The 16,202-nt window shown below is 42.6% G+C and overlaps 1 protein-coding gene across 1 annotated transcript in view; it reads right to left on the bottom strand.

Annotated features, from left to right (window-relative positions):
* Positions 1-302: 302 nt before the first annotated feature.
* Positions 303-16,202, bottom strand: part of lama4 (laminin, alpha 4) — an 88,828-nt gene continuing 72,928 nt past the window's right edge. Inside the window, exons 35-40 of the mRNA XM_062044442.1 lie at positions 14,286-14,438; positions 8,251-8,410; positions 6,217-6,341; positions 5,774-5,867; positions 3,345-3,464; positions 303-3,258 (exon numbers count right to left, since the gene is read on the bottom strand). Of these exons, the coding sequence (XP_061900426.1) occupies positions 3,113-3,258; positions 3,345-3,464; positions 5,774-5,867; positions 6,217-6,341; positions 8,251-8,410; positions 14,286-14,438 (798 nt within the window). The 3' untranslated portion in view covers positions 303-3,112. The remainder of the gene's footprint in view (positions 3,259-3,344; positions 3,465-5,773; positions 5,868-6,216; positions 6,342-8,250; positions 8,411-14,285; positions 14,439-16,202) is intronic.

Below are 16,202 nucleotides of genomic sequence, written 5' to 3' on the forward strand. Positions count from 1 at the left end.
GACGAGTTCCAGTTAAATAAATTCTCTGACTAATTCTGGAGTAGGAGTAAAATTTTAAAAATAGGGCTTGGGTTTTATTTACGTTAAGTGTACTGTATTCATTAGCAAAGAGCCACTAGAGCGCGGGTTAAGAAGTGTTACCCACGGTCAGCATATACACAAATTTTGTACCATTTATAGTTATGCCTTATAGCACGGTTTCCTGTCTAATCAACCGAGCTAAATGTTTGATAAAGAAATGTAATAAAAAATGCATCCTTGATTACATCCTCTTTACAGTTTTATTGGATGTAGACCAACCATTTATTTGAATCATTGCAGTTGGAGATGTATATAAGACCCTAATGCACAGTATAAACTGTTTGGAAAAAACAAAACAGCCCAGTATTTGGTTAAAAAAATTGCAAGCCAACAGAGTCAAAACCTTCTCAGCTTCCGAGCTTAAGAGGACTGGAATTTAACGTTAAAACATGATTAACAACACAGATGGTTCGGCGTATGTTGTCATGTATTTGTTGATCTTTGATGAAACCTGTCTGATCGCCATCTACCGTAGGGAAGGAATTCATATGGCCAAATTCCTGGGTGGATCTCGCGTTACAGGCAGCTGAAAATGATGGAAGGCCCCACTCAAAGTTGGAATTGCCATAAAAGTTTAGGATATTCTGTGATGATCCGTTGCCCGGATCATATTTTGCTTCAGTTTAAGACTCTCTTAGTTCTGTTTCAGAACCTCTGGGTTTGTGTTTCTTGGTTGCCATGGGTGCTGATTATTTCCACCTGCCTCTGATTAGTGTTCGGGACGCTTACCTTCTCCCGGGCACTAATCAGAGAGCTATTTATTCCTGCCTTTCGCCACACCCCGGTCTGGCTGTTTTGTTTGCTTCATGCAAAAATTACGTTGGTAAATCCTAGCTTCTGATTCCTGTTTTTATGCTAAGCTTTCCTGCTAGCTTTTTCCTGAGCTTACCGTGCTATCGGCACACTTTCCTGTACTTTTGTATTTTGCCTGATTTATGAATAATAAATCATTGTCCTACATGCACAATGCCTCAGGAGTTCCGTCTGCATCTTGAGGAAATGATCCGCGCATAACCATGCAACCACCCAACCGTAACATATTCAACACATTTTAAGATATTCAACACTCTTGTGGGGTCTGGCGGCTAAAGTGGATAGTGCACCCCTCTGGCCCAATTTGTCACGTTTCATGTGTCAGGTAAACCGCCACGAATGGGGTCATATGAATCCCCTTCACTGTATGAGAAACGACATTAGCTATACCATTCTCCTCGTCAGGACTGATGTAAAGAGTTTATAACCACATTGAAAACACGGTCTTTAAAATTTGCAATCTAATCTATTTTTACCTTCTTTATGGATTACGGAGATAAAGGCCTCCTTAATAGGGAGGTGGAGCACCACCCTTGACATTATTTAAAAAAACAGGAGCTGTTCTCTCATCAGCTTATACCATCCATTGGGTAGCGGTTTTAATTTTTCTGAGGGAACTCTCCGGAAGGAATCAATAAAGTACTATCTGTCTAACTATCCGTGCCTGGAGATTTACTCGTCTTTAAAGCGGAGATTGCTTTGTTGATTTCCAAATCTAGAATGTCTCCTAGTTGTCATTGTGGATCTTACCTCGTGAAGGAATATATAATGGATTCAAAAATGTATCAATTTGGTCACTGTTAGTTTTCCCTATCTGTGTGTACAATGCTGAATAGTGATTTAAAAAAAATCTGTATTTTACTTTATTTGGTTCTCAGTTTATTTGTATTTGGATCCTTAATCTTATGAATTGCCCTCTCTCCCTGTTGTCTCCAGGCCGATATTTTTGCGGCTTCTGGCTTGGCTTCGTAATACCACTGTTTCATATACCTTATAAAGTCTTCCCTATGTATTTGATCTATGTCCTGTTTAATAGGTCGCCTTAGAACTATTAGCGAGGTATCTTTATTATGGCTATGCAATTTTTCTCGAGCTTTGAGTCTTTTTTCCAGATCACATCCTGATTTACATTTTAGTTTTTTCTGACATGCAGGTTAGGCTATGAGCTTGCCAGAAGATAGACAAGTGTTGCACTAACTTTGCTGGTATCATTAATTGATACAAAATCATTATATTCCTTTACTATTAATTGTTTACGTACCTCATTGTTTAACATTTCAATGTTCAGTCTCCAGTTTGCTTTCTTTCTACCTTCATCCAAATGTACCGTATTTTTCGGACCATAGGGCGCACCGGATTAAAAGGTGCACTGCCGATGAGCGGGTCTAGTCAGGTCTATTTTCATACAAAAGGCGCACCGGATTATAAGAGGCATTAAAGGGGTCATATTATGATTTTTTCTAAATGTAAAACACTTTCTTGTGGTTTTACATAACATGTAATGGTGGTTCTTTGGTCAAAATGTTGCATAGATGATGTTTTACAGATCATCTTCAAGCCGCTTTCTGACAGTCGCTTCAGGATGCCCTGTATTGTGGGCGGTCTTATTTACGTGACTCACCGTCAGCAGTGTCTTTTCCCCGTCTTCTTTGTTGTAGCGGTGTAGCATGCAAGGACGGTAGTGGAAGAAATGTCAAAAGATGGAGCTAACTGTTTTAATGACATTCAGACTTTACTTGAATGAATAACGGAGCAGCATCTCCTCATCCGTGGCTCACTAGTGCAACATCAATGCCGGAAATGTGTCCAACCGAAACTTTCTAATAACTAAAGTTCAGTGGGTGAATTATGTAAACCCACTACAGTTTTTAGCGCTTTGATAGCTAGTCTACTAACAGATAGATATAAGTAAGAACTTTACGCTACTTTATATTAGAAATGGCAACAGCGGAAGATGAAAAGGGTTTAAAACCTAATGTGACGTTAAAATAATGTGTGTATTTTGTGAAAGCACACAATGCACTTGGAATTTGATAAAGGAAGTAGAAGGGCAGAGTATTGTTTCCATTGAGTTTAGATTGATACATTAGTTTTTGGTGTTATTTTTTAACTTGTTACACATTTCTTTAATACAAACATATACCTGCACCATACAAAGAGTAAATATAAGGACAGTGGTTGGCTTTAATGATTATACATTTAGTATTGGTATTGGTTATTACACGGCTGGACATGTCCCTAGACTGACTGCTCCACGGATCAGAGCTGCTTTGTTGAACCTCACTCTGCTGCTGTTGAGCATCATGTTCCTAATGCAGCCTACATAAGGCTCCTTGGTTACATGGCTGTCTGAGAGGTAGAGGCCTGCAAGGTAGACAGAAATATAGAAATGATTAGAGGAGTTAGAAACATATTGCTTTCCCATGTAAAGAAAAATAATCAAGGCAAACCTGGCGCTCCACCGATGAAAATAGGCCTTTTGGTGATTGCGGTGTGAAGATTGAGGAATCCATCCACACGATTGACCTCAACGTCCACATCCAACTGGAGAATGTTGGTATCTCTCATCACTGCGATCAAGCAAGATAAACCTAATGAATATAGCCCTCATGCTTGTTCAGAGCAGTAAAAAAAAGTGCCACAATGGTGTAACATTTTCTTATATGATTGTGAGCTAGCATGTGTTTGTATTTGGTCACAGAATCCTATAGAGGAATATTCTACTAAGGAAATATGCCCTTAGTTAGCTTTAAAAGTGCACATGTCCATCACAAGCTCTCCAGAGAGTGGTGGCACCTGCCCCCAGGAAATTATAATCCTACAGGAATGCATGTTTGGATTTTAGGAGGAAGTGTAAAGACATTAGCAACCTCTAGTAGGAAACCTTCACAAGTAGGAGTAGAGGATAGGGGTCGAGCCACCCGACTCAAACCGATCAGTTTGTTGCTTGACTGGCCAAGCAACAAACTGGGTGTTGTCCAAACTGTCCGGCCCCAATGCTAGAACAACAACGAGTAACTGTCTTTGCGTAAAAGGTATTTAAAGACAGTTGTCCAAGAAGACAGCAGAGGAGTGATCAGGCCCATACTCTATCTCCTGGAATGTGCAGTTTCAGTCTGAGGCTCGCTGAAACAAATAAAGCTTTTTATTTGACGATTCCTCGTTGGTGTCTTCTTGGCTGATCACCCATCACACGACCAACAAATATACAACAACGGTCAATGCTTATTTTTACTTATCAAATGTGTATCTATTTGGAATTGTATTTTTCCATATTGAACTTTCAGTTCATTACAGAGACATGCCGTTCCTCACTTGACAGACAGTGAGTGAGGAACAGGAAGTGTTTATCCTGTCAGTCAGAAGAAGCCAGAGCATAAACAAAAGCAGTGTATCGCCATAGTTTATTAAATATAAATATATAACTAAAAAAGCACTCAGAGAGCGCAGACCTCTGCCAGGCCCTAATTCCCACTAGTAAAAATGTCCTGAATCCAGATGGTGATCTGGATCAGCCCCAAAATGTAATCACTTGTTCTTTATCCGATTTCTGACATTTTGTGAAAGTTAGATAAACATCAGTCCATAACTTTTTGAGCTATTTATAGCAGATTGAAAGAAACACAGTCCATTTCATAGCAAGGGAAAATGTAGTTGCGTTCAGTTACTGTTGAGCCACATGCGGAAAAAAATAGCGAGCAGAAATAGACAAAAAGGGTACATTATGAAAAGCCCAGGTCCAAAGCCATGGCAAGTCCTTTTCATTCATGATCGCTCTGCGATGAGGTGGCAACTTGTCCAGGGTGTACCCCGTCCTTTTTGGACAAATGAGGATTCACAACTTTATCTTTTTAAAGCTGAATATACAGAGGACGTACTGCTGGTTATAGAAGTGAGCACGAAGAGAGGCTGAAACGTTGGAGCAAATGGAAGCCGAGAGAGGGAGGTTTACATGACTTGAAGGTGTAAATGTGGAACTTGGATCCAAGCTATGCCGACATTAATGGCGTGCTCACCCAAAGTCAACTTGAAAAAACTTCCCCGGCCAGCTGGACTAAACAGACAACTGTCCACCAAGCGACTCTCTATAATGTTGATCATGACACATGCAGCACACCATGCGTGTTATTAGAACGACATAAACTGTCGAGCAAGCTGTGTACAAACAAAACATGAAATGTGGGCTAATACTTTACAGATACTGAAATATTTTAATGGTTTTCAGTCAGTACAGATTAATGTCCAATCGCATTGTGTTGTGCGTTACAAACTCAAAAGCGGTTCAGCTGCTGACGCCAAATATAGCTTACCTGTGTGCTGAAACTAACTTACCTCTTGCTGTGGCTAGCTTACGGCTAATGCCGCAGCATGCAGTTGCAAGACAATGTGTTACTACGCTAGATAAACATTTCCTCAGTGTTCGCTCTTACGAAAACAATGGACATTTGGACAAGCTGTATAATAACAGCTTGGTTATTATACAGGTTACGGAATGTAAATGAAGTATTTTGGCAGTTTTTGGATGCATTTTTAAGTGATTTTGAGGCAGAATAGATTGCTCCCATTAGCTGCATTGCCAGCCACCAAGAATGCGCCAAAGTAGAATGCAAAAAAAACCCCAACATTTTGTCTTCTTGTCTCTCATTAGGATTGTGATCGATAGGCAAAATTCCATTTAAAAAAAAGCAGTTCCCCTTTAATGTTTAAAAACATTTCATAAAAGCTAAAATAATTATATAACTTGATATACTTTCATCATTTGACAGCCGTTTATATTGAGTGTCCGCGGTTTTGGGTCCAACTATTAGGCGTAACTGTTGAAGTAACAGGTTCTTGCTGCTGGTAACATAAATGTGGTTTGAAAAAAAGGAATACTTACCGGTGATTTTATGCCAGTTGCCAGCGCAGAGACCGTGTTTTGGAGAAACCCTTGTGAATAACTCCTGTGTCCCATCACTTACAATCACCACCACCTGGAAAACACAACAATATTCTTCAACATACAGTATCTTTGTTTTTGAATGAGTTTATATTTCACCTATTGCTCAGGCCCGGCTGCACTAAATGACTATATAAATACATTTAATAAAGTCAAATACAAATAAGGCAACAAGAGAAGTATCCCACACTTCTCTTTTGTAAAGCAAATTTGTACAGCCGACATGGGCATCTACATCAACAATATGATTTGCCTGAGAAGCTGGACAGGACAAAAAATATATGTATATATATATATATTTCACCTATTTCCATATGAAATTACATATACGGTCATTATTTCAGAATATGAAAGATGAACAACAACAAGAAATATAAACTTACTGCTCCTTGATGAATGTACATTGTGAAGTAGCCCTCTGCTATGCGCACATGTAGCAACACACCGGATGCAACACGGGGCCGCACCTCCATCGCCAGCTGAAATGTGGGTCCCAAGTCAAATGTATCTAAGTGCGAGAAGGAAATGAAGAAATGTATTTTAGTACTCATCTTTTTGCTGCTTTAGTCATCTGATTTTATTCTGTTATTTGTGCCAGTAAAAGTAATCGGTTTGTTGCAACTGGTCACTTTGTAATATAGTTGTATTGTTTTGTCTTCCACCATAATTTTAGGTAACAATATATACATATATACTGATAGACTACATTATTCATGTGGATCAGCTATGCTATGAAATGTTTTCCTCCCCTAAAAAACATCCATGCTGTTGAAAGACAAGTTCGACAACTGTCGATCTCCCATAAAGTCATCCATCAGTCAGCAAACCAGAAAGCTGGCGGGGTCAGAACCACTTTTACCCTTTTGATTGTAGCTTTGTAGTAAGAAGCCTTCAAACTTTTCCAGCAGTTTTTAATTTGTTTGATGGTTTAATAAGTTATGTCGTCCTGCAGTTTTTCATTAACTAGACTTAGACTTAAACAAACTTTAATGATCCACAAGGGAAATTGTTCCACACAGTAGCTCAGTTTCCAAGGATGTAAAGGGTAAGAATGGAAAGGATAATGCAGGTATTAAGTTTGTAGAACTTGGTGTTTGTAGCCTTTCGACCATTTAACAATAAAGTTGTGTCAGCAACAGACTAATTCTGCTTACCTCTCGCCATGTTTGCAGCTCGGTGTAAATATCCGGCTGTATCATAGGTGAAAATGTGTCACGCTGACATAGCACACATGCGCAGTAAAGGTGATTATAACCCAACCACGAAGACAAGATCCAAATGGGTGTGTACATGGACGCCGTTTGGAATAACAATTGGCTTAAACCACCCCTCTCGTTTGGAATTAAATGTATTTCCGAATGGACTGTATCCGATCAGAATCTTCCAAGTGACTTTGTGAGTTTGTATGAAGAATCTGCGGTCCCATTGGGTTGAGTTTTTTATTGCCCTGATGTGGGATCCGAGCCGAGGATGTCGTTGTGGCTTGTGCAGCCCTTTGAGACACTCGTGATTTAGGGCTATATAAATAAACTTTGATTGATTGATTGATCATACCGATTATATGTATATATTGACAGCCCATGGTTTAGTGCACAGAGCCCAAACCTAAATACGACGTACATCTCATGTCCCTCCATCCCATTTTAATCCTCGTGTGACTATGTTATTACAGTAGATTGTATTGAAAACAAAACCGGGGTCTACTCCTCCCTTCCCATTATTTTTGGCACATTCTAGCAGTTTCTTGCTGTATTAAACTCTTACATTTTGCCCTTCTGTACTGTACTTGTATTGTTAATCTTTTTGCATTCTTCTGTATTCCCACGTGTGCTGGCACCCAGACAAACCCAACACTACACCCCAATTCCAGCACTTCATACATAAATAATTTCTAGCCTCACTCTTCCTAGCCTTCAATGCCATCAGTATATTGCTGCATACTGAGCACTAAACTGCTTGTTGTGGTTTGACTTCCTCCACCCACCCAATAATCTATAGAATCTCTTTTGTAAAGACTGATAACCTATACGAAACAGTCTTGCAATGTTGTAATTGTAACTATGGAATGCTCATCCCTATTGCCGCCCTTCTATTAACACGATTTTTCGAACCATCTGTATAAATCCGTATATAAGCTGGCTATTTTACCTTCAATAATTTTTTATTATTATTACTTCCACATGATGATTGGATAATCTGTCTAAGGTTGAAAATGAGCGAATCATCTCTCTTGAAATATTAACAAATGCCTTTACTCTTCAATTTCCCCTGTTGGCTACTCTACGTGTATGACATCAGAGAATGGAGCAATCAGCGAAAGAAAAGTGTGGTATTGTTTAGAGTTTTAAGCCTTGTTTTTATGAGAAGCAAATTTTGTACTGTAAAATGTCAGCAATTTTAACATCGAAAGAACTTACCCAAAAGTATGTAGCCTCCTTCCTTTGCAAAGAATGTTCCTGTTTCAGTCAATCCCTCAAAACATGGAGTGACCCCAAATGTCTCATCCACAGATGATAACCTCTGTCCATTCAGCAGAATGTTCTTCAAACAGCCAGAAAAGCTGTTGAGTGAATTACTCTAAAAGAATGAATAAGGAAAGGTATACGCATATCAGTCTCAATAAATAAATAATAGAATACAGATTTACAATTTAAGAAAACACACACATATATATACATATATACACATACAAACACATATATTTGTATATATGCATATACACACACATATGTATATATGCATATACACACACATATGTATATATGCACACACACACACACACACACACACACACACACACACACACACACACACATATAATATACATGTACCGGTATATGCAGATTAATCACACTATTTATTTTGAACGTGCATGCTCCTTTAATGGGTATGTGGGCTTGTATTAAGCCTCAGGGAGTTGAACGCCCCTGCCTTACATAGTTCCGGGTCACCCTTGGGCAAGGTGTAGCACCCGAATGCCCCCCCCATCAGGGTTACGATACCCCCCATGAACTACACTAAAAGAGGATGCGTTACCCGGCCCGGAGGAAGCCCGGGGCCCTTCTCCGGAGCTAGGCCCGGAGGTAGGGCTCGTCAGCGAGCGCCTGGTGGCCGGGCTTGCCACGGAGCCCGGCCGGGCACAGCCCGAAGAAGCTACGTGGACACGCCATCTTCTCTGCCACGTGGGCCCACCACCCGCGGTCGGAACCAGTGGGGTCGGGTGCGCTGCCAAGTGGATGGCGGTGAAAGTGGAGGCTCCGGACGGACCAATTCGGGGCAGCAGAGGCTGACTTTCGGGACGTGGAACGTCTCTACGCTGGTGGGGAAGGAGCCTGAGCTGGTGCGAGAGGTGGAGCGCTACCGGTTGGATCTGGTGGGGCTTACCTCTACGCATAGCAAGGGCTCTGAAACCACACTCCTGGACAAGGGATGGACCTTGTTCACTTCTGGAGTTGCTCAGGGTGTGAGGGCACAGGCGGGTGTGGGGATACTCACGAGTCCCCGGCTGAGTGCCTGTACGTTGGAGTTCACCCCAGTGGACAAGAGGGTCGCCTCCCTTCGCCTTAGGGTTGGAGGGGGGAAAACTCTGACTGTTGTTTGTGCATACGCACCAAACAGGAGTTCAGAGTATTCAGCCTTCTTGGATACCTTGCATGGGGTCCTGTATGGGGCGCCGGCAGGGGATTCCATAGTCTTGCTGGGGGACTTCAACGCGCACGTGGGCAATGACAGTGATACTTGGACTGGCGTGATTGGGAGGAACGGTCTCCCTGATCTGAACCTGAGTGGTGGATTGTTATTGGACTTCTGTGCTAGTCACGGACTTGCGATAACAAACACCATGTTCAAGCATAAGGATGCTCATAGGTGTACCTGGTACCAGAGCACCCTAGGCCAAAGATCAATGATCGATTTTGTAATCGTATCAGCTGATCTGAGGCCGTATGTTTTGGACACTCGGGTGAAGAGAGGGGCTGAACTGTCAACTGATCACCATCTGGTGGTGAGTTGGGTTAGATGGCGGGGGAAACCTCTGGACAGACCTGGCAAACCCAAGCGTGTAGTGCGGGTGAACTGGGAACGTTTGGAGGAGTCCTCTGTCCGGAAGGACTTCAACTCCCACCTCCGGCGGGACTTTTCTGCCATCCCTGTGGAGGTTGGGGACATTGAACAGGAATGGGCAATGTTCAAAGCCTCTATTGCTAAAGCTGCAGATGCGAGCTGTGGCCAGAAGGTCTTAGGTGCCTCAAGGGGCGGTAACCCTCGAACACCCTGGTGGACAGTGGTGGTCAGGGAAGCCGTCCGACTGAAGAAGGAGTCCTACCGGGGTATGTTATCCCAGGGGACTCCGGAGGCAGTTGCAAGGTACCGGCGGGCCCGAAGGGCAGCGGCCGTGGCTGTGGACGAGGCTAAGCAGAGGGTGTGGGAGCAGTTCGGGGAATTCATGGAGAAGGACTATCGGGCGGCACCAAAGCTGTTCTGGAAGACCATACGGCACCTCAGGAGGGGGAAGCAGGGAACCATCCAAGCTGTGTACGGCAAGGATGGGACTTTGCTGACTTCAAGTGAGGAAGTCGTGGGGCGTTGGAAAGAGCACTTTGAGGAACTCCTGAACCCAAATACATCAGACACACCCTCCCTGATAGGAGCAGGGCCTGAGGATGATGGGGGATCGACGTTGATCTCTCGGAGTGAAGTCACTGAGGTAGTTAGACAACTCCACAGTGGCAAAGCTCCGGGGGTTGACGAGATCCGTCCAGAAATGCTGAAGGCTCTGGGTGTTGATGGGCTGTCTTGGTTGATACGCCTTTTCAACATTGCGTGGAAGTCTGGGACAGTGCCGAGGGAGTGGCAGACTGGGGTGGTGGTTCCCCTTTTCAAAAAGGGGGACCAGAGGGTGTGTGCTAATTACAGGGGTATCACACTACTCAGCCTCCCTGGGAAAGTTTACGCCAAGGTACTGGAAAGGAGGGTCCGGCCGATAGTCGAACCTCAGATTCAAGAGGAGCAATGTGGATTCCGTCCTGGTCGTGGAACAACTGACCAACTCTTTACGCTTGCGGGAATCCTGGAGAGGGCCTGGGAGTATGCCTATCCAGTCTACATGTGTTTTGTGGATTTGGAGAAGGCGTATGACCGCGTCCCTCGGGAGATCTTGTGGGAGGTGCTGAGGGAGTACGGAGTGAGGGGAACCCTGCTGAGGGCCATCCAATCTCTGTACAACCAAAGCGAGAGTTGTGTCCGGGTGCTTGGATGTAAGTCGGATCCGTTTCCAGTGGGGGTTGGTCTCCGCCAGGGCTGCGCTCTGTCACCTATCCTGTTTGTGATTTTCATGGACAGGATTTCTAGGCGGAGTCGTGGCCATGGCGGAGAGGGTATACGTCTCGGGGGGCTAAAGGTTGCGTCACTGCTGTTTGCAGATGATGTGGTCCTGATGGCACCTTCGGTTCGTGACCTTCAGCTCTCACTGGATCGGTTCGCAGCCGAGTGTTCAGCGGCTGGAATGAGGATCAGCATCTCCAAATCTGAGGCCATGGTTCTCAGCAGGAAACCGATGGTTTGTACAGTCCGGGTAGGGGACAGGACTCTGTCCCAGGTGGAGGAGTTTAAGTATCTCGGGGTCTTGTTCACGAGTGAGGGAAAGATGGAGAAGGAAATCAGCCGGAGAATCGGAGCAGCTGGGGCAGTATTGCAGTCTCTCTGCCGCACTGTTGTGACGAAACGGGAGCTGAGCCAGAAGGCAAAGCTCTCGGTCTACCGAGCTATCTACATTCCTACTCTCACCTATGGTCATGAAGTGTGGGTAATGACCGAAAGAATAAGATCGCGGATACAAGCGGCCGAAATGAGTTTCCTCAGAAGGGTGGCTGGCATCTCCCTTAGAGATAGGGTGAGAAGTGCAGTCACCCGAGAGAGACTCGGAGTAGAGCCGCTGCTCCTTCGCTTGGAAAGGAGCCAGCTTAGGTGGTTCGGGCATCTCGTGCGGATGCCTCACGAGCGTCTCCCTCGTTGCACGTCCCACTGGGAGGAGGCCCCGCGGCAGACCAAGGACCAGATGGGGGGATTACATCTCCTCTCTGGCCTGGGAACGCTTCGGGATTCCCCAGGAGGAAGTCGCAAATGTTGCTCTGGAGAGGGAAGTCTGGGGGTCTTTGCTGGAGCTGCTGTCCCCGCGACCCGATTCCGGATAAGCGGTTGAAGATGGATGGATGGATGCTCCTTTACCTTAACCGCGGATGGTTACTTGGAAGATACACTGAACAAAAATATAAACACAACTCTTGTTTTTGCTCCCATTTTTATAGAGTTAAAAATGATCTAAAACTTTTACTATATACACAGAAGACCTATTCCTCTCAAATATTGTTCACAAATCTATCGAAATCTGTGTTAGTGAGCACCTTTTCTTTGCCAAGATAATCCATCCCACCTCACAGGTGTGGCATATCAAGATGCCGATTAAACAGCATGATTATTGCACAGGTGTGCCTTAGGCTGCCCACGATAAAAGTCCACTCTGAAATGTGCAGTTTTATCACACAGCAGAATGCAACAGATGTCGCAAGTTCTGAGGAAGCGTGCAGTTGGCATGATGACTGCAGGAATGTCCACCAGAGCTAGTGAATTGAATATTAATTTCTCTACCGTAAGCCGTCTCCAAAGGTGTTTCAGAGAATTTGGCAGTACATCCAACCGGCCTCACAACCGCAGACCACGTGTAACCACACCAGCCCAGGACCTCCACATCCAGAAGTTGCCCATCCATGATCGTTTGAGACCAGCCACCTGGACAGCTGCTGCAACAATTGGTTTGCATAACCAAATAATTTCTGCACAAAACTGTAGGAAACCGTCTCAGGGAAGCTCATCTGCATGCTTGTCTTCCTCATCGGAGTCTACACCTGACTGCAGTTCGTCATCATAACTGACTTCAGTGGGCAAATGCTCACATTCATGGCGTTGAAGAGGTGAGAGAGGTGTTCTCTTCACAGATGAATCCCGGTTTTCACTGTTCAGAGAAGATGGCAGACAGCATGTGTGGCGTCTTGTGGGAGAGCGGTTTGCTAATGTCAATGTTGTGAATGAAGTGGCCCATGGTGAGAGTGGGGTTATGGTATGGGCAGGCGTATGTTATGGACAACGAACGAAAGTGTATTTTATTGATGGCATTTTGAATGCACAGAGATACCGTGACGAGATACTAAGCCCATTGTTGTGCCATTCACCCGAGACCATCACTTCATGTTGAAGTATGACAATGCACGGCCCCATGTTGCAAGGATCTGTACACAGTTCCTAGAAGCTGAAAACATCCCAGTTCTTGCATGGCCAGCATACTAACCAGAAATGTCACTTATTGAGCATGCTTGGTATGCTGTGGATCGGCGTATACAACAGTGTGTTCCAGTTCCTGCCAATATTCAGCAACTTGGCACAGCCATTTAAGAAAAGTGGACCAACATTCCACAGACCACAATCAACAACCTGATCAACTCTATGCGAAGGAGACATGTTGCACTGCGTGAGGCAAATAGTGGTCACACCAGATACTGACTGCTCTCACCCCCCAATAAGGCAAAACTGCACATTTCAGAGTGGCCTTTTATGCCTCAGGTACACCTGTGAAATAATCATGCTGTTTAATCAGCATCTTGATATGCTATGCCTGTGAAGTGGGATGGATTATCTTAGCAGACAAGAAATGCTCACTAACTTTGTCAGATTTGTGAACAATATTTGAGAGGAATAGGTATTTTGTGTATATAGTAAAAGTTTAGATCTTTCAGTTCAACTCATGAAAAATGGGAGCAAAAACAAAAGTGTTGCGTTTATATTTTTGCTCAGGATATGCGCTGATATACAGTCAGTGATCAGGTCAATGCATACGTCGGTGCTCACTTACAAATTTCACTTCAAAATACGCCCAGATGGGACTTAAGATAAAACTGATAGCATATACGGTATATACAGTATATACATATACATAGACATGGCTTGGTTGGTAGAGCGGCTGTGCCAGCAATTTGAGGGTTCCAGGTTTAATCCCGCTTCCACCTTCCTAGTCACTGTCGTTATGTCCTTGGGCAAGATACTTTAACCACCTTCTCCAAGTGCCACACTGGTTTAAATGTAACTTAGATAATGGGTTCCACTATGTAAAGCACTTTGAGTCACTGGAGAAAACCGCTATGTAAATATAATTCACTTCCCTTCACTTTATGTATATGTAATGCTGCAGTATAGTTTTCCAATTTCATGCAATATTGTCAGACTGTTAAAACACCTCAGAAAAGATATCAGTTAAGGTACAACATGAGTTTCAAGAGACAAGAAATAAAATATAAATAGATATGAATTAAGATAACGTATAAAAAATATTGAGATGTTTTTATTAAAAGTTATTGTTTAATGGATTAGGCTAGACTCAATTGTGATTTTCTGTACTCCTTACCTGAATATTTTTTTGCGCTCGCCCTGAAGGCACTCCTCCAAAATAGAGAGGACTGCTGACATGAAATGAGCCGTTGCCTTCAACTCTGTCTTCCAGTGCTGTGCGCCCATTAACTATTAGTTTTCCCATATTCCCATCGCGGACAAAAATGACCTTCAGAGAGAAAGAACAGGAAAAGTTGTGACATATAGCTTGTTGACGTATGATTAAAAACATACATTTAAATATTTCCTAAAGTGCAGGGCCCAACATTAGGTTCTCTTACCAGATTCCAACAGGTTTCTGGAAATTGTGATGTATCGTATTGTAACTGTATGCATGTTCAAAATAAACTTAAACCCTGAACCATAAAATATGTATTATTATTGTTCTCGTCTGTAGCTGTTGTTTTTCTCCCTGCAGATTCTACAACTACATCCCAGTAGGTACTATTGTGACCATTGTGGTCTTATATCACTGGGCTCTCTTCTCTTCCTGTCTGTCCCCTCTTAAACCATGTACTAATAGCAACACAAACTAGATGAGGTAATTCCTGAAGCAATTGCGTGTGAATGCTCCAATCCTGAAGTTGAACTGAAATGCTGACAGAATATAGTATGAATGTAAGAATAGTTTGGAATGGTTTGAATGTTGAAGAGTTAAAATTTCCAGGAAACACGGAATTTGGTTTGGAACTTGGAAAGTGTTGTTGGATGAGTTGAGAGTGTTGAAGGCGGAATGGTTTGAATTGGTTGAAAAATGTGAGAAGTTAAAAAAATAGACAATTCATTTTGAATGGGGAAAATGTCCCTGAAAACTGGGAATTTTTGGAAATCTGGGAATTTAAAAAAAAATTGAAGGAGAGCATACAATTTTGAAAAGGCTGAATATTTTGGAGTAGGAACAGTTTGAATTGGACTGAAAATGTGGGAGTTGTGGAATTTTGAAAAATGTCCCATTCATTTCAATGGGAATTTCATGGAAATTTGTGAATTTCGGGAAAAGCAGGTATTTTTGGGGAAAATGTTAAAAGACTTGAATGTTCTGAATGAGTTGAAATAGTTGGTGTTGGAATTTTTTTAATCGGTCGAAAAATGTTGAAGTAGTAACATTTTTAATTGAGAAATTGTATTAAGAAATTCCAGGAATTTCGGGAAAATCTGGATTATTATTTTTTTCCTGATTAAGAGTGTTTGGATGGCGAAACGGTTAAAGTGGGTTGAAAATGTGGAAGGAGTAGTCGCCAGAAAAAAAGGTTTGAAAAAAAGGGAATTTTGGGAATTCCTGGAATTTTTTTAAACTTGGAAAAATGACAGTTTGAATGTTCAGGATAAGTGGAATATGTTGAAGGTGGAAGGGTTTGAATCGGTTGAAAAATGTGGAAATGGTGGAAGTTTTAAAATGGGCAATTCATTTTGAATGGGAAAAATGTCCCGGAAAACATGGAATTGTGGAAAATCTCGTAATTTTTGGAATTTGTCAAGGGAAAGCCCGCGATTCCCGAATAGGCTGAACAGTTTGAAGTTGGAACGGTTTGAATCGGATGAAAAATGTGGACGAAGAAGAAGAAGAATAATAAATAGATGGATTTTGGTGTAGAAAACCATATGTGTGAATGCTTTGGAGTGTTCACACAAACAATAGTGTACTGGACTCATCTTTTACATAGCAAATCTGTTCTACCACAATAGAGCACAGAAGGTTACCTGTACTACACACCTATGCTGCAGGACACTACAAGTTAAAAATTAATTTGGTTCATGTGAAGCTATATTCATTTAGACAACAGTTGTTGTGGTTGCTACCTTATACTTGCAAAGCTTAAATTAACTACATGTTCCACTTTCCACACTTATACAGTTTGTTGTTTTCTGTTATGTTGAACCATGTAAGTGTAAAATTGGGGTGTTTGGATTGTATTCAAGATTTTTTGCATTG

This window comes from Entelurus aequoreus, linkage group LG04 (genome assembly GCF_033978785.1).
Source record: "Entelurus aequoreus isolate RoL-2023_Sb linkage group LG04, RoL_Eaeq_v1.1, whole genome shotgun sequence".
Taxonomy (NCBI): Eukaryota; Metazoa; Chordata; class Actinopteri; order Syngnathiformes; family Syngnathidae; genus Entelurus; species Entelurus aequoreus.